Source organism: Vigna unguiculata, chromosome 4 (genome assembly GCF_037176805.1).
Source record: "Vigna unguiculata cultivar grain cowpea cultivar isolate G323 ecotype 2 chromosome 4, ASM3717680v1, whole genome shotgun sequence".
NCBI classification, from domain to species: Eukaryota; Viridiplantae; Streptophyta; class Magnoliopsida; order Fabales; family Fabaceae; genus Vigna; species Vigna unguiculata.
The window spans coordinates 31,316,382-31,340,214 of NC_140795.1; the positions used below are offsets into that span (position 1 = coordinate 31,316,382).

Consider the following 23,833-nt stretch of genomic DNA (forward strand, 5'->3'; position numbering starts at 1 on the left):
ATGGCAATGCTATGCGTACAAGGGTGTGGTGGTAGCTCCGTACGTACCCGGTTGTCATGATTGTTACGAAACAAAACTCCTATTTGAGACCACAACAACCTTTTAAAGTAGTATGTTTCAGAGTACATATCAAATAAGATTAATTAAAAGAATCAATAAAAAGTATTTACAGTCCTGAATTCAAAATATAAAATGTAAATAAAACCACACCCTCAAAGATATTTTTCAAATTCTCTCTGGGCCTACATAAAAGCTTGGTTGGTGACTGTGCCATCTTCTCTGCTTTTCCTATAAATTAATGGAGTTTGGGTTCTTGAATATTCAAAGCAAAACTCATCCTATCTTCCTTAGAATACTCGAAAACCAAGCATGTCTACAGTATCATCATCAATTCCTGTTTTCCCTTATGATGCCAAACCCAACTCAAACGTCCCTCGACACACCGCAACTTTTCATCCTTCCATTTGGGGAGATTATTTCCTTTCCTATGATTCCAGTTTTCATGTACGTGCATAACCCATTCATGTCTAATCTTACTTTTTAAGTTTAGTTTCATTTACTCAATGTCAGTTTTACTTAATTATGTTTATTTGTTTGGAATAATTTTAGTAGTGTATTAAATATTAGTTATAGTACTTCATGTTAACATATTCACATCAAATTTCATAAAAGAAATATATTCATAAGAACAGTTATTTACTTTTTGCCAAAATCAACAAATTTTCTTACGCTGGAGTTTTCATAACCACATGCAGGAAGATGATAGCGACATGAAGCAAGTTCCAGTACTAAAAGAATATGTGAGGGAGATGATTGTCTCTCCTGTTGGTAACAATATCCTCTTTAAATTAAACATCATCAACTCAGTCCAACGTTTGGGTGTTTCTTATCATTTTGAACATGAAATTGATGAAGCATTGCATCAAATTTATGAGATTTCAACAAAGGACAACAATATAATAAGTTACAATGATGATCTTCATCATCTCGCTTTACTCTTCCGGTTGCTTAGACAACAAGGATATCCTATTTCATCGGGTATGACTTTGCCACTATTACACCAAATTAATATTTCTCATTTGATCATCTATTCCTTATTTGTACCATACGATGAACTCATTTCTGTCCAGAAGAGTCATATAGTTAGGAATGACAAAAATATTAGTGCTTACATGTATCTTTGGATAAAATCCGCATAGTACACGTAGATAATGGGTAACGAGTATTAAAATACTTGTTTATAAATGGATCGGATGCGAGTACCATACTACTCACACTCCCAGATATCCATTACTCACAAAAATTTAAATTTAAATTTAAAATTTAAATTTAATTTATATTATGTTTAATAATTTTATTTAGATTTTATTTAAAAAAATTATTATATATATATATATATATATATTATATTTGTGGGTAAGCAGGTACCCATAGATACCTATAGTTTTAAAAGAACTTGCAGATATTTTTTAAACAGGTACCTAGCGTGTAAATAGATGGGTAGTGAGTGAATTCATTTTTTACGGATCGGGTAGTAGGTAGGCATTATCCGTATCTAACCCGATCCATTATCATTCCTACATTTAGCTAGTTAAGTTTATCCAAACCAATTTGTAAGTTTTTATTAAATTTAAAATTAGAAATTTGTAGTGCAAAAGTTTAACAAAAATTACTTCATCACAATTAAGTTGATTTGAAACATACACATATATCTTGAAATTTAACACGTTATTTACTTGCGAAACAGATGTATTTTGCCAATTGAAGGACAAAGCAGGAAACTTTAAGGAAAGCATTTTGAATGATGTACAAGGAATGTTGAGCTTGTATGATGCATCCCAATTAAGATTCCATGGGGAAGATATACTTGAAGAGACATATAGTTTCACTCTCACTGAGTTAACTAAGTCCTTAACCACCAAATTAAGCCCCTTTCTCTCTGGGTTAGTGCACCGTAGCATAGGACAAGCACTTCGCAAGGGAATGCCTAGGTTGGAGGCAAGATATTATATATCTTTCTACCAACAAGATCCCTCACATAATCAACGTTTGTTAACCTTTGCAAAACTAGATTTTAATACGTTGCAGAAGCTCCATCAAAAAGAAGTCAGGAATGTGACCAAGTAATATTTTTCTTCAAAATTTACATTTTATTATTAAATGAAAATTTAATAAATAAATCCAAGTGCAAGACTTTGAGAAATTAATTGGGATTTTATTTTGTTCAGGTGGTGGGTTAAAGATTTGAATGTCTCAGCAAATTTTCCATTTGTACGAGATAGGATTGTGGAAATTTGCTTTTGGATTATTGGAGTCTATTATGAGCCACAATACTACCTTGCTCGAAGGATATTGACCAAATTAACTGCCATGTTATCTATAATTGATGATGTGTATGATGCCTATGGCACCATTGATGAGCTAGAGATTTTCACCAATGCAATAGAAAGGTCAAAAATTGCTTTTATACTATAGTATCTTCTCTATCATATTCTTCAATTTAGTATATTTTTAATCTTATTCTTTTTAAAAAAAAAATTAAAGTAAACTTTCTAATGAGTACAGGTGGGATATCTCCTCATTGGTTGATCTCCCAGAATATATGAAATTATGTTATAAGGCACTTTTGGATATTTTTGAAGAAACAGAGCAGGAGTTGAAAAAGCAAGGAAAAGAATACTTCGTCAAGTATTCTAAAAGTGAAGTATGGATAAGTGTTTTTTATTTTGTTAAACTGTTCCTTTTAAAAAATTAAATAGAAATTAAAAAATTTGTGTTGTATATTAGTTAGATATTTGGACATAATAATTTTGCATTTGAAAGATCTTAAGTACTTTTTTATTATCTATCTAATACATTATAAGAAAATATCTTATTAACAATCATATTTAGTAGTTAAAAGTTGTTATTTATTATAATGACTAATTTCGATACCAATTTATAAAATAAATAATCATTGGTTCCTAAATTAGTCACTATGAATGAAAAATTATAATTGGTCTCTAAATTTGTTTCTATAATTTAGCTACCAAGATTTTAGTTGCCAAAGGAAATTGGTCACTAATCATTAGTTACTAAGCTTTTGGCTACCGAAAAGAGTTGGTTTCTAAATTAATCTTTATTTAATTTATAATCAATTTAGTGACAAATTATAATTTTTTATTCACAATAAATAAAGACTATTTTTATAACTAAATCTTTTTTATTTTGTAAATTGGTATCCAAATTAATCATCCTAATAACTAATAACTAAATAGTTTTAGTCACTAAAATTGACCGTTAATAAAAAATTTTCTTCTAGTGATAGTTTTGAACGGATGGAAGACTTAAAAAACGAGTCTTTCATTATGTAGAATTAAAAGGTTTATAAGAATATGTTTCTCTTCTATTACCAACGTTATTGATCAAAATGGTGCATTATCTCTCTGTATAAAGATTCTTGGGCTTGCAGCATATCATGTTACAGTGATTGATGAAATTTGACCATGGGAAAATTTTGTGAAAATCGTACAGTGATTATTACCCACGTATTTTGAGTGTTTTTCATGAATTTTGACCATGGGAAAATTTCGATTTTTCTTGTAATGTTGTATAAATTGGGTAACCAATATTTTGATCCCTAGCTAATAATGTAGCAAAAGATTATTATAAGCAACAAAAAGTACCACACAAACTTCTTTTCATAAATTTGTATTGCTAATTATAGATGAAAAGATTAGCCCAAGCATACCTTAGTGAGTCAAGATGGTTTCATTCCAACCACACACCAACAGTAGAAGAGTATATGGAAGTTGCAACTATTACAAGCACTTATTCTTTGTTGACAACTGTATCTTTCTTGGGCATGGAAGACACAACAGAAGAGGTCCTCATATGGGTAACAAGTCATCCAAAAATTATTGAAGCTGCTTCAGTTATTTCTAGGCTCATGGATGACATTGTTGGAACTGAGGTACATTTAAACACCCATTGCCATTTCTATTCGGTGCGTTATATGGATTCACTAAAAAATGAGTGCATAAGGCTAAATATTTTTATGGGAATCTCGCAAAAAGTACGTTTAAATGCTGAGTTGATTATGTTTTTAGTCCTTGAACATTGACACAAAATTAGAATTTGTTTTTGTCCAAAATTTTGCATTTTAGTTCTCAAACTTTGATAATGAATGAATGTAGTCATTTTAACTCAATTATGTTAAACTTTTTTTACATGTCAAACATGTTTCACGATAGCATTTGTGTTGCTTACATAATTAATATACTCTGATTTCAATCTCAACTGAAAAATGTGTTTCATACATAAAAACAATGAAACTTAATTGGATTAAAAAACTATATTAATTCACTTTTAAAATTTAAGAATACAAATGTGTCAAAATTTTGAATATGCACGAATTTCAAATTCGCGTCAAATTTCAATGACTGTACATATTTGATCTTTAAAAAATAAATTGTTCTTACTCATATACTCAATGTTACTAGGTTATGTAACTCAACACATTGTTTTAAAACCTGGACGGAAAACCATTAAGTAAACATATAGGTTCACTGATTTATATAAGTAGGAGAACATGATTAAATAATATTTTTTCTTAAATATGCTTTTTGGTCTCAGATTAATTATTAGATTTTGTTTCCTTAGAAGAAATTATTTTTTGGCTCCAATAATTTATTTTATTTTTGGTCTTAAAAAATTTTTTATATAGCATTTTAAATAATGAAACATAGTGTTTTAGATAATAATATTGGGAAAAAGAAATTATTAGGAATTGAAAAGTGAAGAAAAGTTTATTGGTGTTAAGAAGTGGATTTTGAGCCAAATTCATTTCTATAAAACCTGAGTTTTGCATTCACTTGTATACTCTAAATTGACTTTATCTCTAATCAATGTGGAACTTTCAACACATCTCCTCTTGTTGAAATATAAACATCTTTTAAGCGTGAGACTTGACATTAATGAGTGGTCCGGTAGTGGCCGGATGGCAGGTGTAACTATATGCTCAACATACCTTGTTAGAATATATTTTAACAATGACTCTAATACCATGTTAGGAAGGTTCAAGAACTTTAAGCGTAACTCATCCATATAAAACTGACTTGTAAGATAAGGTTTTCAACAATTTGTTAAAAATAAAAACTCAATTTAATTCCCAATTTCTTTATATTTCATTAGTTGCATTCATGTTAAATTTGTTATCCAATATTTATGCAGTTTGAGCATGAAAGAGGACAAGTTGTCTCAAGCGTCGATTGCTATATGAAACAATATAATAGCTCAAGGCAAAATGCACTTAAAGAACTACATAAGTTGGTGGAGAGTGCTTGGAAGGATATTAATAAAGAATGCCTTAATCCTACTCAAGTACCAATGATGTTTCTAATACGTGTTCTCAACCTTGCACGAGTGATGGACGTGCTTTACAAAGAACAAGATAATTATACAAATTCAGGCGGAGTAACGAAGGATTATATCAAAGCTTTACTAGTTAATAAGGTGTCCACACAATAAGCTAAAGGCTTATTCTTTCATGTATTATTGATATATTTCTTGAATTTCTGTAATATTATCTGACAAATTATACTCAGCTTATAATTATCTTTTTAAAAATTATCAATTAAAAATAATTGATCTAAAAGTTTTGCTTTGGTGAGTAAAATAGATTCTATCATCACTCTATATAAGCATAAAACAACTTGATTTTGATTGGTACATAAAAAAAATAATTAACCAAACTAATCTCCAACATATATAATACTTCCTTGTGTAACTTTTATACCTAAATTGAAAAATGATTTTTAGGATTCATGAACACGTGAAAAAACAGGTTAGAAGCTTAGAAATACTTCAAAGATTAAGTTAAAGTCTACAAAAATATTATTAAAGGCCAACTTAGCATATGCTATAATTAGATAATGCAATTATGACAACCTTTTCAACTTTCGCAAAACCAACCGAAAAGATATGCAATCTATCACTGTTGTTAATGAATTCACATAAATTTGCATTTAAATTTGGTTACTAATGAAACTAATTTTTTTCGACTAAAATTTTGGTAGTTAATATTAGTAACCATATTAACTTATAGTTTATAAAAATATTATTAAGGGCCAAGTTAGCATATTCTATAACTAGATAATGAAATTATAGCAACATTTTCAACATTCACAAAGCCAACCAAAAAAGATGTAGAACAAACTATGTAACCAACTCAGATACTACATTAATAAACTAAAATCAATTCAAGAAACAAAATTTAAAAGTAGAATTACCCAAACTATTTTTACATTTTTCTCAATTCCCAATGCCAACCAATGTCATGTGGAAGTTGCACGCATGCCAAAAACCAAATGCTTAGATATTTCCATTCATAACACACGAGAACAGAACAACATATAACATTTCACTAAAAAAAACATTTTAGCAACCACCCACTTCAGTCGCTAAACTCTTAGTGACCGAAAATATATAGTTGCAAAATACTTAGCAACCAAATTATAAATTGGTCGCTAAATAGCTTGATGGCTTTTTCTTGTCTCCAATGAAGCTTGCACGAAGAATGAAGGCTCCATGGATGGTGTTGGATGCGGAAGCATGAAGGAAAGAAGCTTAAGGTGTTTGGTTTGGTGTAGGTGAAAGGATTCTTAAGAGAGGTGAGGCCAACTCCTAAGGAAGAAGACTAGAGTAAACTATAGAAGAGTTTACTCTAAGGTGAGCTCAAAAGAGATTTATGCACAAATTTGGGCAGCAATTCATTACTCAATTTCAAGCTGAAAAATACATCTCCTAAGCCTTCTACATATAGGCTAAAATGAGACCAAGGAGTATCCAAAAAGTGGAGGGAAAAAGAAGTATAGAAAGTTGAATTTTGGAGCCAAAAAGCAGCATGTGGGAGGTGTGATTTGCCATCTAAGCAAGTCACACTTGTCTTGCCATAGGAAGCTAACTCTCATCCTTGGAGAGCAAGTTTGAGAAGCTTCTAGGATTTTCTAGAGTAGACACACTACTCTTGGCTCATTTGGCCCAATTCCCCTTTTTGGTCCAAAATTATTTCTAAAGCCCAATTTCCTCTAAGGCCCAATACATGGCTCAAAGAAAACCCTATTCTACTGGGCCCAAAATACAAATCCCAAAATAAAATCCTAATCTAGTATTTACAAGCAAAGAGTCCTAGGTTAGGTCTTCACATCTTCCTTGGCCCATGTGAAGTTCATCTTCGGCCTTGCTTGCGCATTTAAGGCCCATTCCTCTTGTATTCTCCTAGCCATGACTCTTGTTGTAGGTCCCTTGGGTCGAGGCATATCATCATAGCTACCAAAATTTCAATCGCTAATTTGTCGCTAAAAGGATTGGTCACCTTTTTCAATGGAGACCAATTTAGCCACTGAAATTTCGGTGGCTAATTCGGTCATAAAAATAAAAAAATTTACAACTTTTTTTTCGATGGTTAACGTGAAAAAAATTATTAAATTTTAAAAAAAATGATCACTAATTTGGTCGCAGATATGACAATACAATGACTATTACTTTTTGGTCGCTAATGGGTATCTTTCTTTATTTTAATTAAAATAATTTTTAATAACTAAATCAGTGACAAAATTAGAAACATTTAGCGACTATTATATTTTGGTCATTGAATGAGTAACAAAAATAAAATAGTGACCACTTTTATTACATAATTGTACTTACTTATATACAATATTTTGATAAACTTGTAAACATTTTTTTAAACTACTATAAATACAACAAATTTAATTATGCTAATAACAATCAACTCATGATATTTAATGTTATCATAAATATGGATGCCAAAGTTTATGTTATTAAAACGATTTCAATCAACATGTGTAAAAATGACATCCAACACTAATAATTCAAGAAAAGAACAAAGAAACAGTGGTGAGTAACATAAAGGCCTAATCAAAACTAAACAATTGCTTAGGATTTGCTTTGGATCACTTCATGGCTTCCTCTTAGGTGTTGGATTCCAACACGGGACTTGCAACGACATTGTTCCCATGCAATAGCTAAGACGCTGAGAACTACACAGAAAATTAGTATGGTGATAAGTGTCTATTATTAGTTAAATTGCATATCATTTATACACTTACCTTGCACTAAATCATTAAAAAAATCATTAATTGCTCTAATTTTACATAATTATAGAATGAGGTAATGAGAAAATATAAAATGTGAAAATTAATGCATTTTGTGTTGTTTTGCAAGTAAAATGAAGTAAATTATAAAGTTAGTTCAAGGCCCCAAAAGTTGCAACTTAAGCCAAAGATGAATTGAGAAAGTTTTTAAGCCAACGACTGAGCAGTGGAATTTGGCGCTTAAGCCACATTTTAAGTAAACTTCACTACAAAGAAACTGAAGTTCCAAATTTGATGTTGAGCACGAATAAGAAACCTCTAAGGCAGGGAAACCTCCATTGTTGACCTACAATAGATAGATACCCAAGCTTGAGAAGAAACCCACTTCGGAAGGAAACCTTCATGGCTAAAGTTCAAGATTTGGAAGCTAAAGCAACACCTTAAAATCTATAAATACAGGGCATAACCCTTGTTATTTTCATGCTGGTTTTGTATACTATTCTAGAGAGAGATACTCTTAAATTAGCTTCGTTATTATAGTATCGTAGTATATAATGTTAGTTTTGAAATGGTTAAAATGCCAAGAAGGGGGGTTGAATTGGCTAGTTAAAAATTTAGGCAATCTTTGAAAGCTAAAAACCACCTTTAAGGATGCAAACAATATTGAACTGTACACTTTCAATCGGTCAAAAACAGAGTTAATCGATTGATTTTACTAAACAAATTTTGTTCTGGTATAATCAACCGATTAAAAGAGGAAAATAGTCGACTAAGATACTGGGAAAAATGTAGAAATGCAAATTCGAGTTTTAAACCAGGAACAATGCACAAGAATGATCAAGACTAGTTCTAAATTATTATACAAACATACTCAATACTGCAAATGTCATGAAAACATGCAAGAACATGAAAAAGATGATTAAAACACAAGTTCTTGAAACTTTAAAATGAATATGCAAGAGAGAAAGGTTAGAAAAGAGAGGACACCACGAGATTTTTATATTGGTTCAGTCAAACTTGAGCTACATCCAGATTGTCAAGACAACCTAAGCTTGACTTTACACTATTTCAAAATATTTACAATGTATCCACCCTTACACTTCCAAAATATTCAAAAACCACACAAAAGACTCTTGAATCACACAAAATCACACCAGTACAACAAGAAACCTCTTGCAGACCTGGAAAACCACCAGGCAAACACAAAGCTTGAGAAAGATCAAACATCAGTGGTAGCACAACCCAGCCTACCACAAACCACTTTCTCCAAGCTTCAAACCAAGCCAAAAGCTCCAAGAATAGATCCAAGATCAATCTTCAACTGCTGCAAACTGTATGATCATGAAAGAGAGATTTTTCACAAGTTTCCAAAACAAATTCGCGCACTAAAATGATCAACAAACCTCTCTTTCAAAAATCTCAGCTTTTATAGTCAAACTGTTACGAAATTCAACAGGTTGATTTCCAAATCAATTGGTTGATTTCACTTGATGTAAGTGAAATCAGTCGATTAAAAAATAAATCAACTGATTGAATTTGTTGTAGTTTAAGACTACTGCAGCCAACCTTTTAATCTGTTAAAAAAACATTCAACAGATTAAAAGATACCATTTAACCTATCGAAAGACCATTCAACAGATTAAAAGACACACCTAACACTAAATACATCTAATTAATGTTACAAGGTCTACAACATAAATTACAAACTTAAAATACACTTTCTAAATGATGTAACTATGTAGTGAGCACACGTTCCAGCCTTGATCAACATGGATATCATCAAATTTCCTTTCCTTCATCAATGTAGGATTCATTTCAATGGTAATGGCTTCAAGATAGTTCAAAAGAGCTTCATTAAATCTTCATCAAATCTTCAAGAAGCATACCACATTGGTTTCTCATGTCAACAATCTCCCCCTGATTTGATGAAGCCAACCTCTATCTTCTTTTATCTTCCATTGCAAAAATGCTTTCATTTGTTGGATACCATTAAATTGATGAAGTGACACCTTAGCTTGAAACTTATGAACCTGAAAAACATTTACAGTAGCAATACACACAAGCTAGCAAGCACACACATATACATATGCTCCCCCTATCAATAGTATGGGTTCAAATTCATATTTGATTATTGATTCCAATTTTAATGCTTCTACTTAGTTCAATGTGATCATTTATCCAGTTTCCAATTTTTCTCCCCCTTTGGATTCATCAAACAGAACAAATGCATAAAGAGAACAAGCATTGCATATCATTTCATTAACAATTGAACATAATACAACAATTAAAACTGAAACAGAGAAGAAAAATCATAAAGCTGATATAATCAGTCGACTGAAACGAAAAACAACCAACTAAAACTGACATAGCTGAAACTGAAAAAGCACAAACACATGGATGCAATGCATGATCCTAAACAACCAACACACTCAGTCATGCTAAGGATCATTTTTGGTCTAAAATGAGTTCAGCATATCATGGATATCATGAATTTGTCCATCCAATGCATTGAACCTCTTATTGCAATAGTTGTGATGTGCATGTTGGGACACATTGAGCTAATGCAACTGGTTCAACACCATCCTCTCAAAGTGTGAGTACATAGAACCTCTATCCTTTGGAGGGTTGTAGGGAATTAAGTGCATGAGTCCAACAGTTGTTTCTTCCTCTTGATTTGCACCACTTGGGCCAGCTTCATGATCATGTGCACCACTAACTACAACACCAGCAGTTGTCTATCCATTTCCCACCTTAAAAAAGCCCATTTTGTGCAGATTTTGCTTGGAGGTATGGTACAACAGTCCAGTTGACTCTTCTAGCTCATCCTCTACATCAATTCCAAAGTATTCAATGAATTTTGACACCAAAACCACATATGGCAGCCTAAAATCCGTGAGTCTCTTAGCCTTGAGCATGTGATCACGAAACACATAGATCCAATCTATTTGGATGTTGTGTTGAATGCAGTACATGAGTATCAAATCCCCCTCATTCAATGTTGAATGGTTGCTACCACGTGGAACAAGGATTTTTGTGACAATCATACCAAGCAACCTTTGATCCACCTTGAGACCACCAACATGGAAGTGCTTGATTTCAGCAGCAGGATTCCTTAAGCATTGACCATAGTATTGCATCTTGTTGAATTATGGAACAACCCCAGTTTCACCTTTCCTCACTTGCACACCCCTTGATTTGAGTCCAACCACATCTTTCCAAGCTCTCTTGTTGATCTCCATTCGAACACCCTTGATGCTAGACAACAACACATCATTTTTGAACTCCAAGTTGGTGAAAAACACCTTCACCAAGTCTGGATAGATTTTCCCTGAAAGTTCAAGGAAGGACTTCAACTTTTGATGCTTGAGTTGTTGAAATAGGCTCTCAAAGCCTTCCGCCCTCAACCATGAGAATCTCAACACCTTAGGAATGTTGATCTGCTTCCTATTCATCTCAATGAGGAACACTTGAATGTTGTCCTCATGATCCTCAAACCATGCTTCAATTCTCCCATGACTTTCGTGATTTGGAGACCTTGGGGTAGGAGGAGTAGAGTGCTCATCATCATATTGGATAGCTCTTTGTTGACGACGAGGTATGATGAGTGTGGGTATGGCTGTTTCTAAAAGAAGTATGATGCAAATGCAGCATACAAGTGCAGTATTTATAATTGAACAAAATTTTTCTAATTAATTTGTTTTAGGCTAACCAAACCAGATTAATGCAATCCAAAACAGTATCTCATGCATTCATGGTGTTTTCAATGTGTTTTATGAGTGAATCAATCATTTCAGATCATGTGAGCTGCATGCACATTGGAATTGTACACTAAACATGCTTTTTGGTCAAACAAATCAGTAAAAGTAACACATGGTTGATGAAATGGGCAGTTAACAGCAGATAGTACCTGACAAAAAGATGCTTTCTTTGATAGGGTCAGCTTAACAATTCAATTTATGAGTAAGTGCACAGTTTAATTAAAATCAACATGTTGAAAAATAGAATCAGTCGATTGAAACAACATCATAGCAGTAGAGATTAAAAACAAAATTTGGTTAAGTGAAATTAGTTGACTGATTTTGAAAATCAATCGATTGAAAATCGTAAAATTGAACTTCATTTTTCCAGATTCAGTTTTAATGAAATCAACATACTGAATTGTGAAAACAGCAGATTGAAAATCATACCAGATCAATATTTCATCATTCAGTGGTAATTTAAGTGAAATAAACATGTTGAAATACAGAATCAACAGGTTGACAGATCATGTTTTTGCAAACAAAGGCAGATTTAAGTGAAATCAACACGTTGAAATGAAAAATCAGTAGGTTGAATATGACAGTTTTCAACTTTTGCATACAACAGCTATTTTTTATGAAACTAATGCATGAGTATGTAAGATTAACATGCTACAAACACATCAGACCACATTCTTGATGTCTAATATGCCTAGTTCAGTTCTTAGCTTATTAAACCTATCTCTAGCCAATGGTTTTGTAAACAAATTCGCCAATTGATTTTCTGTTTTAACAAATTTGATTTCACAATCTTCCTTTTGAACATGATCACGAATGAAATGATGCCTAATCTCTATATGCTTGGTTTTAGAATGTTGTATTGGATTCTTGGTTAAGTTGATGGAACTAGTATTATCACAATACAAAGGTACCTTGCTTAGCCTTACACCATAGTCCAAAAGTTGATGCTTCAACCGTATGATTTATGCACAAACATGTCCAACAACAATATACTCAGCTTCAGTAGTGGAGAGTGCCACACATGCTTGCTTTTTGCTATTCCATGAGATTAGACTTGAACCAAGCAAATGGCAAGTACCACTTGTGCTTTTCCAATCCAATTTGCACCCTACATAGTCCAAATATGAAAAGACACTAAGATTTATGTTAGAATCACATGGATACCATAAACCAACATTGGTTGTTTCTTTAAGGTACTTTAGAATCCTTTTTGCAGCCTTAAAGTGTGATTCCTTTGCATTTGCTTGAAATCTAGCACATAAGCATACTCCAAACTGAATATCTAGCCTACTTGCTGTAAGATAGAGCAAAGACCCAATCAACCCTATATATTTGGTTGAATCCACTGGTTGGCCAGCCTCATCTGCATCCATAAGGCAATTTGTTGCAATTGGAGTGGCAACTTGCTTGCAATCCTCCATTTTGAACTTTTTCAAAGTCAAAACAGTATTTTGGTTGGTTTAAAAATGTTCCATGCTTGAGTTTCTTGAGTTGCAGCCCTAGAAAGTAGGTAAGCTCACCCATCATGGACATCTCAAACTCTCACTACATAGCTGCAACAAACTTTTCACACAATGTGTTATTATTTGAATCAAAGATAATATCATCAACATACACTTGAACAAGTATAACATCATTTTCATGTTTTCTAATGAAGAGTGTTTTATCCACTACACCTCTAGCATAACCTTTTGATAAGAGAAAATTGCTTATCCTTTCATACCATTAGGGATGGCAACGGGGCGGGGCGGACACAGGTTTCGCTATCCCATACCCATCCCCGTAAAAAAAATTCATCCCCATTCTCATACCCAAACCCAACGGGTATTAAACTTTTGACCCATCCCCATCTCCACCGGGTAACGGGTATAATCTCGTACTCATACCCATTTTCTTACTACTTCAATATTAATTTTAATTAATTTTTATAAAATAATAAAAAAATTATGATAAAGGAAACATAACATTATCAAATATTCAATATTAGAATGATGGTTGTTTCTTCGATATCAAATACTTTAAAATAAATTATAATTGTTTACATTTTATATTATAATACAAAATAAAATTTCATGAGAACTAAAACAATTATTAAATTTGCAAATATTAATGAAACATAATTGAAAATTTAAAAATATTTTTTAAAAATTATAAAAGAAAAACAAATATTCAAATTAAAATATATTTTAAATGTTTGTTTACTTCAATCTTTTAAATTCTAATAAATCTCTTTTTTATACACTAATAAAAGTTATAATACATCATTTGATCAAAATGATACAAAGAACATAATTGATATTTAATTGATATTTTAAATGTTTGTTTACTTCAATCTTTTAAATTATAATAAATCTCTTTTCTATACACTAATAAAAGTTATAACACATCATTTGATCAAAATGATACAAAGAACAAATAATAATCATAATAAAAGTTTAAAATAAATTATAATTGTTTACATTTTAGATTATAATACCAAATAAAATTTCATGAGAACCAACACATTTATTAAATTTACAAACATTAATGAAACCTAGTTGATAATATTTAAAAATATTTTTTTTAAAAATATAACTGAAAAACAAATATTCAAATTAAAATATATTTTAAATGTTTGTTTACTTCAATCTTTTAAATTCTAATGAATCTCTTTTTTATACACTAATAAAAGTTATAATACATCAATTGATCAAAATGATACAAAGAACAAATAATAATCATAATAAAATTTTAAAATAAATTATAATTTTTTACATTTTAGATTATAATATAATAAAATTTCATGAGAACCAACACATTTATTAAATTTGCAAACATTAATGAAACCTAGTTGATAAAATTTAAAAATATTTTTAAGAACATATAAAAGGAAAACAAATATTCAAATTAAAATATATTTTAAATGTTTGTTTACTTTAATCTTTTAAATTCTAATGAATCTATTTTTTATACACTAATAAAAGTTATAGTATATTACTTAATCAAAATGATACAAAGAACAAATAATAATCATAATAATAAAATTTTAACATAGATCTTGTATCTTTTAAACTTCAATTATGTTGGATGGTGATAAAAAAATATTAATGACAATTACATTAAATTTTTATATTGTAGTAAATAAAAGTTATTTATACAATTATAGTGAAAAAATTACAGTATGATTGATAATGAGTTAAAAAATAAAAAATAATTAAATAAAATATATCGAAATAGTATTCTACATAATGAAAACAAGAAATAAAAATATTAAAAAATTAACAAATGTTTACAAACAATTTGAGAGACTATTCAAAGAAATCGCACAAAGGAAAACAAATGTATAATTAAGGGTGTGATAAGTTGAAACATATCTTAGAGATCTAAGAAAACTTTTCAAATATCAACATATATACTCAGTGGTTGGGAAATAACAAAAAATATTTTAGTGAAATAAAAAAGGTTATTCAAATGAAACAAAAACTAATAATAAGAATAATAAGTAAATGATTTTTTTTTATAGTAAACGAAATGTTTGTGCTATTAAATACTTAAATTGAGAGTATTAAACATTTCATGTGAAAGAAAAATATACATTAAATAAAAATATTAAAAAATAATAGAAATATTCAAATGTGAGGCATAAAATTTTTTAATTAACATACATATTTTTAACATAATTACATAAAGGTTATGATAAGATGAAAAATATAATTGAAATGTGAATGAGTTTCATGACAAACCAAATAATTAGAATAAATAAAAAATAATATATATATATATATATATATGTATGTATGGTTATTTAATTAATTAGGAATATTTTAATAATTTAAACGGGGACGGGTAATATGGCGATCATATGTACATCCCCATGCCCATCCCCATACCCAATTGAGAAAGTTAGGGATTCCCCATAACCATACCCATACCTAGTCAATGTGGGGATTCTCCGTCAAAACGGGGACATGTTCGGGCAATACCCACGGGGACGAGTTTATTTGCCATCTCTACATATCATTGTCTTGGTGCTTGTTTCAAACCATATAAGGCCTTTTTCAATTTGAAAACATGGTTAGGATAAAGATGATCCTCAAATCCAGGAGGTTGTGATACATACACTTCTTCATTTAGGAAACCATTTAAGAATGCACTTTTCACATCCATTTGATGCAATTTAAAGTTACACATGCAAGCATATGCTAAAAGTAATGTCACAGCTTCTAGCCTAGCTACAAGTGCATTAGTTTCATCAAAATCAATGCCTTCTTCTTGATTATAACCTTTAGCAACTAGTCTAGCTTTGTTCCTTACAATATTACCATCTTCATCCATTTTCTTTCTAAAAACCCATTTAGTTCCAATTATATTCATATCATCAGTTTTAGTTACTAGAAACCACACATCATGCATGGCAACAATCCAATTGATTGAGTTCATCTTGCATGGCAACAATCCAATTACTATCATTCAAAGCATCATTCACATTTTTAGGTTCAATTTGAGATACAAAAGCAACATGTTCACAAAATACAATCCTACGTCTAGTAGATACTCCTTGTTTGATATCACCTATGATGTTGTCCTTTGACAAACCTTTAGGCTGGATCCAATCCTTGGGCAAGTTGTTGTTTGCAACTTTTTCAGTTGGTTGTTTTTCCTTTTCAACCGATTGATTTCTTGTAGTAGAGGGCTTTTTTGCAGCAAAAATATGAACCTACAGTAGATTTTCTTCATCTGCATTCTTTGGCACTTAATCTTGCAACTTTGGGTTAGTTTCATCAAATACAACATGCATAGATTCTTCAATAGTCATTAATCTCTTATTATAGACTCTATATGCATGACTTTGTGTAGCATAGCCTAGAAAAATACCCTCATCCACTTTTGCATCAAATTTGCCAAGACCTTCTTTACCATTATTTAAGATGAAACACTTACATCCAAATACTTTTAGGTGACTTAAAACAGGCTTCCTCCCTTTGAAAAGCTTATAAGGGGTTTTCTTCAAAATTGGCCTAATTAACATTCTATTTAAAACATAGCAAGCAGTGTTGACTGCATCAGCCTAACAATACTTAGGCAGTGAGTTTTCATTCAACATAGTTCTAGCTAGTTCCTCAAGTGATATGTTTTTCCTTTCAACAAGACCATTTTGTTGTGGGGTTCTTGGAGCAGAAAAATTCTGGGTAATGCCATGCTTTTCACAAAAGTGTTCAAACTTTTCATTTTGGAATTCCCCACCATGGTCATTTCGAATAGACACTATCTTGGAACTCTTTTCATTTTCAAGCATCTTGGCAAGTCTTTTAAAGGCATGAAAAGTGTCATATTTGGCAGCTAAGAACAAAGTCCATGTGTACCTAGAGAAATCATCAACAATGACTAATGCATAAAGATTGCCACCAAGGCTCATGGTTCGAGATGGACCAAATAGACCCATGTGAAGCATCTCTAAAGGTCTTTTAGTTGAAACAAGATTTTTGGGTTTAAAAGAGACCTTGGTCTGTTTTCCCTTTTGACATGTTTCACACACTTTATCCTTCTCAAACTTGAGTTTTGGTAGTCCTTCAACCAACTGTTTTCTATTCAATCGATTGAAATGCTGCATGTGTATGTGACAAAGTCTTCTATGCCATAACCAAGTGTCATCCTCTTTTGTAAGCAAACAATGGATGCTAAAAGATGCATGATGCAGATCAAGTAGGTATATGTTATTGACCCTTTTGCCTATCAAAACAATACTACCACATGCATCATATATCAAACAACTATTTGGTTCAAACATGACTTTAAATCCTTTATCACATAGTTGAGTTATACTTATCAAATTGTGTTTGAGTCCTTCTACCAGCAGCACATTCTTGATGTTGAAAGAGGATCCATTGCCTATGACTCCATTTCCAAGGATTCTTCCTTTGTTGTTGTCTCCATAGGTTACAAACTCTTCCTCATTCAACTCTAACTTTGCAAATTTGGTCTTATCTCCTGTCATATGTCTCGAACAACCACTATCAAGGTACCACAAATCTTTCTTATCACCTTTTATGACTTGCAAAACAGATTGGGATTACTTGGTACCCTTTGATAGATTGGGTCCATCATGGTTACACCTTTCTAGATCCTTTTGGGATCCATTTCATAACCCCTTTAGGAACATCATATTTTCTAGCATGACAGTTCTTAATAACATGATCTTTTTGCATACAATAGTTGCATGAAATGAATGGCATGTCACTTGGCATACTTTTTGAAAAAAAACTAGAGAACTTCTTGGTTTTCTTTTGAAAAGAAGGATTGTAACCAAGTCCAGCTTTGCTAAACACACAGTTTTGAGAACCAAGAATAGCCTCTAAGTTTTCTTCCCCTCTTGTGAACCTTGCACAGGTCTTTATAAGGTTTTTTACCCGGTTGATTTCTAAAACAATCGGTTGAATTACTGTAAATCATTTCTAAATGCTCAAAATCAGTTTTTAAATCAGCTGTTTCTTTTTCCAGTTGACTAACTCTGTTTTCTAGCCAGTTGTTTAAGCCTTTCAATCGATTGTTTAATGCAGAAATCTTGTTTGCTTCATGATGCAACTCTTCAAAATCATGCAACAATTGATTATAGTCATTTATGTCTAGAGAACTTACTTGGCTTGAGGAGGATGACTCATAACTAGCCATGAGGCACAAGTTGGCTTCTTCACTCCCATGCAATGTATGCACGTCTCTACTTTCGTTTTTTTCCTTTTTCCTATCAACACTTTTCTCCTTTTCTTTGTTAGCATTTGGACATTCAATTTTGATATGTCCTTGTTTTCCACAGTTATAACAAGTAAAATTAGAAGAGTTTGATTCATTGTGTTTGGAAGTATACCTCTTGGGATTACCTTTGCTACCTTTCCTTTTGAGATACTTACCAAACCTTTTGACAAGAAGATTCAAGTTCTCACTTTCACTTGATTTAGCCCCCTAATCCTCGGGTTCCTCATTCTTCTTGGTGCTAGTCTTCAAGGCTATGTTTCTTACCTTTTTCTCACTTGACTCAAGCTCATTAAGCCTTTGCATCTAAATCTCATGCTCCCTAAGCTTGCCAAACAATGCAGTTATAGTCAAAGTGGATAGATATCTTGTTTCTGAGATAGCCGTGACCTTTGGTTGCCAAGATTTATCAAGACATTTCAGCACCTTGATGTTTAACTCTTTGTCAAATTCCTTACCCAAACCCATTAGATGGTTAACTATCTGAGTGAATATCTTTTGCACATCCGCTATAGATTCTACTTGTTTCATCTTGAATAGCTCATACTCTTGAATCAAGGCATGCTTCCTTGCTCTCTTAACATCATTGGTTCCTTCATGAGTCACTTCATGAACCTCCCACATTTCCTTGGCACTCTTGCATTGTGAAACACGAAAAAACTCATCCATATTGAGAGATGAAGTGAGGATATTCTTTGCATTGCAATCATATTGAGCTCTCCTCCTTTCTTCCTCAGTTCATTGAGTCCATGGCTTATCAACCTGCACATTTTCAATAGTATGCTTAGGAGTATATGGTCCATTTATGATTACATCCCATATCCCTTGATCTATTGATTCAATAAAGATTTTCATCCTAATTTTCCAAAATTGGTAATTAATGCCACTAAACATAGGGGGTCTATGAATTGAGGCACCTTCAGCAAAGGGTAACTTGTTTTTAGCCATTTCAAGTAGTTCAAAACAAATTTAGGACCTTACTTGAGCAAATTTCAAGTACCTAGCTCTAGATACCAATTATTAGTTTTGAAATTGTTGAAATGCCAAGAAGGGGGGGTTGCATTGGCTAGTTAAAAATTTAAGCTATCTTTGAAAGCTAAAAACCACCTTTAATTGAATCAATTAGATCATCAAGTAAGGATGCAAACAGTACTGAACTGTACACTTTCAATCGGCAAAAAACAGAGTTAATCGATTGATTTTACTAAACATATTATGTTTTGGTATAATCAACCGATTGAAACAGGAAAATAGTCGACTAAAATACCGGGAAAAATGCAGATATGCAAATTCAAGTTTTAAACTAGGAACAATGCACAAGAATGATCAAGACCAGTTCTAAATGATTATACAAACATGCTCAATACTGTAGATGTCATGAAAACATTCAAGAACATGAAAAAGATGATTAAAACACAAGTTCTTGAAAGTTTAAAATGAATATGCAAGAGAGAAAGGTTAGAGAAGAGAGGACACTATGAGATTTTTAACTGGTTCACTCAAACTTGAGCTACATCCAATTTGTCAAGACAACCTGAGCTTGACTTTGCACTATTTCAAAAGATTTACAAAGTATCCACTCTTATAGTTCCAAAATATGCAAAAACCACACAAAAGACTCTTGAATCACACAAGAATCACACCAGCATAACAAGAACCCTCTTGTAGACATGGAAAACCACCAGTCACACACACAAAGCTTGAGAAACATCAAACCTCAGTGGTAGCACATCCTAGCCTACAAAGATCAATCTTCAACTACTACAAACTGTATAATCACGAAGGAGAGAGTTTCCACAAGTTTCCATAACAAATTCGCACTCTAAAATGATCAACAGACCTCTCTTTCAAAAATCAATCGATTAAAAAATAAATCAACTGATTGAATTTGTTGTAGTATAAGACTACTGCAACCAACCTTTTAAGTTGTTTAAAAACCATTCAACAGATTAAAAGAGACATTTTAACTTGTTGAAAAACCATTCAACAGATTAAAAGACACACCTAAGACTAAATACATCTAATTAATGCTACAAGGTCTACAACATGAATTGCAAACTTAAAATACACTTTCTAAATGATGTAACTCTGTAGTGAGCAGACGTTCCAGCGTTGATCAACATGGATATCATCAAATCTCCTTTCCTTCATCAATGTAGGCTTCATTCCAATGGTAATGGCTTCAAGATAGTTCAAAAAAGTTTCATTAAATCTTAATCAAATCTTCAAGAAGCATACCACCTTGGCTTCTCATGTCAACATATAACTATGGAAGGAAGGATGATACTCCAAATTCATCTTGTATTCATCATCATGAGCAGTTAATTCCTCTATAGTTGGGATTAAATGTAATTTCTAAACTCTCTCTATATTGGACTTGATTATGTATCTATTGTATTCTTGTTTTACGTGTTGGTTACTTGGTTTGTATTTAACTTCGTGGTGATTTGGCTAATCATCACACCTAATCAACACTAGATGTAGAGACATATACCAAACATGGATTTGTGGGATCAGTTGGTTTAAACAATCTTGTTCTCGAAAGCAAAGGTTCCTCCACGTGGATTGGGAAATCATGCGTCTAATGTAAGACCCGAGAAAATTAAATAAATAAATGTTTATTTATTTAATAAATGTGAGGGAAGGAATCCCTAAATTAAATATAGTGAAGAGTTAAGAGAAATGATCAATGGTGGCTCAAGTGGTTGAGTGTGGCAATGTAAGAGAGTTTCCAAAGCATCATTTTGGGCCTACAATGAGACTGAATGGCTAGGAAGAGCGCTTCCATTGCTAGAGGTCAATAGTAGACCAAACCTTGGGCAAGTGAAATCTTATAAGGGCTTTTGGGGCAAGGAAATTTATTTCGATGTGATTTCATGATGTAATGATTGCATCAGTGTTTCTTTTCCCCTATAAAAAATTATGGTTTTGTTACGTTTTTGGAAATTTTCCAGAAACCGCCTGGCGGCTTTGAAGGCTCGCCAGGCGACTCATGTTGAATAAACCCAATTTCTGGGTTTCTGTTGAGAACCACCTAACAGTGATGAATTGTCACTGGGCAATGTGCACAGGTTTGGTCTGTTTCCTCTATTTCGTGGGTTTTTTTTTGGGAATTTAGGGACTCGTTGGGGTTCTTGTGCTTTTGGAAAATGTTTTGATATAGTAACTTGGCGGTATGATTATGTGATGAATGAGATTAGATGTGTGGTTGGGTGAATAAGCATGGGGATTCAAGTTGGGACTTGGGAATGATTGGAGAGTAGATTTTATGTTATAAATTATGGTAATGATGTGTTGTTTATTTGAATTGAACCTGTATGAAAATTGGAACTATAATTTCTCTAATTTTTTGTGAAATTGCATTTATAGGAATGATTATTGGGGTTTTTGGCTTGCATAGGTGCAAAAAAATCTAGAATTGCACAAAATTTTTTGCACTGCCTAACGATACTTGACCTGCCATTAGGCGCCCGATCAGTGCAGAGGTGCACTCTGTAATTTCATTGTGTTGGTTGCGAGTGGGGGGTCCCTAAAGGGTGTTATGGGTTTAAGTATGTGATGGTAGTATAAATTGAGCACAAGGTAATGTGAAGGTTTAATGCATAGAAAATAATTGTATAATGATGCTAAACATGATTGGGTATGAGATGTTGGAATACTTGGATTGTTGCAGGTGCTGTTTGAGGTAAGTTATGACCTTGAATGAGCTGTAAGCGGTGTTTAGTCATGTTTTAGGAATTCGTTATGAACATGTTATAGGTTGACATGATTTCAATTTGTGAATGCATATATACATATAATTGACGAATGTGATGATTGATTGAGCGTTGGGGTCATATTATGTTGTCTGAACATGCCTTAGGGTACACTGGATGTTGCTGGTTGTGTATATTATTATGGGTATGAAGTATCTCTTAAGATTTGTATGTGCTAAAATAAGATCAAGTGTGGCTGCTTGTTTTTCAAGGAAATAGTAAGACTTCATGGACTACCAAGGAGTATTGTGAGTGATAGGGATACAAAATTCCTTAGTCACTTTTGGATGACCTTGTGGGGTAAGATTGGTACTAAATTGTTATTTTCTACTACTTGTCACCCACAAAATGATTGTCAAACTGAGGTAGTCAATAGAACTTTAGGCACATTACTTAGGACTGTTATAAAGAAAAATCTTAAGTCTTGGGAAGCATGTTTGCCTCGTGTTGAGTTTGCTTATAATAGGGTTGTTCATAGCACAACTAATTATTCACCTTTTGAGATTGTATATGGATTTAACCCTTTAACTTCTCTTGATTTGCTGCTTATGCCTAACATTTCCATGTTTAAGCATAAAGAAGCACAGGCTAAAGTTGGCTATGTGAAGAAGTTACATGAGTAAGTAAGGGGTCAAATTTAAAAGAAAAATGAAAGCTATGCAAGGCAAGCTAACAATTGTAGAAAGAAGGTTGTCTTCCAACCTGGAGATTGGGTTTTGGTGCACATGAGAAAGGAAAGGTTTTCAGAACAAAGGAAATCAAAGCTTCAACCAAGGGGGAATGGTCCATTTCAAGTGCTTGAAAGAATCAATGACAATACTTACAAAATTGATATGCCTAGTGAGTATAATGTTAGTTCCACATTCAATGTGTCTGACTTATCCCTTTTTGATGTAGAGGGAGAATCTGATTTGAGGACAAATCCTTCTCAAGAGGGAGAGAATGATGGAGATGTGACAATGATCAAGGACAAGGATCCACTTGAAGAACTTGCAGGACCTATAACAAGGTCTAGAACAAGAAAAACAAACGAAGCTCTGCAACAAGTGTTGTCAATATTATTTGAGTACAAGCCCAAGTTTGAAGGAGAAAAGAAAAAAGTTGTAAATTGCATCGTGGCCCAAATGGAAGAGGACTAACACGCCAGATTAATGCAATTTCTTTTATTTAAATAAGGGCTCATTTGACATATTAAGAACCAGCCTTTGGAAGACTAAAAGGACTTTGTGAATACATTTGGATGACTTTTTGGCTGCCCCAATTTTTGTTATAATCAACCATTAGGTAATGGAAAATTATTAGCTTGATTGGTTTATTATTAGCACTAGTGGGATATAATGACAATTAATGGTCTTTTGTAATCCTAATGGTTAAAGCTCCTATATAAGTTGAACCATCATTCTGCCCACAAAAAAATATCTCATGGTCACAACTGGTTTTAACCCTAAAGATCTTAAGTCAGCCCTTGTGCAATGAGAATCACGTCATGTAGGCTTGATTC

General features: G+C 32.4%; 1 protein-coding gene across 1 annotated transcript; it reads left to right on the plus strand.

The window, feature by feature from the left end:
- Window positions 1–281: 281 nt before the first annotated feature.
- LOC114181668 ((-)-germacrene D synthase-like) lies at window positions 282–5,635 on the plus strand. The gene is made up of 7 exons (XM_028068178.2): window positions 282–504; window positions 756–1,038; window positions 1,748–2,123; window positions 2,229–2,450; window positions 2,566–2,704; window positions 3,707–3,952; window positions 5,212–5,635. The coding sequence occupies exons 1-7, from the start codon at window positions 370–372 to the stop codon at window positions 5,506–5,508; spliced, it is 1,698 nt and encodes a 565-aa protein (XP_027923979.2). The 5' UTR covers window positions 282–369; the 3' UTR covers window positions 5,509–5,635.
- Window positions 5,636–23,833: the final 18,198 nt, after the last annotated feature.

Coding starts and splice junctions, on each gene's coding strand:
- LOC114181668 (XM_028068178.2), top strand. CDS start 370: ATGTCTACAGTATCATCATCAATTCCTGTTTTCCCTTATGATGCCAAA. Junction 2,124..2,228: donor GAAGTCAGGAATGTGACCAA/GTAATATTTTTC, acceptor TATTTTGTTCAG/GTGGTGGGTTAAAGATTTGA. Junction 2,705..3,706: donor TCAAGTATTCTAAAAGTGAA/GTATGGATAAGT, acceptor TGCTAATTATAG/ATGAAAAGATTAGCCCAAGC.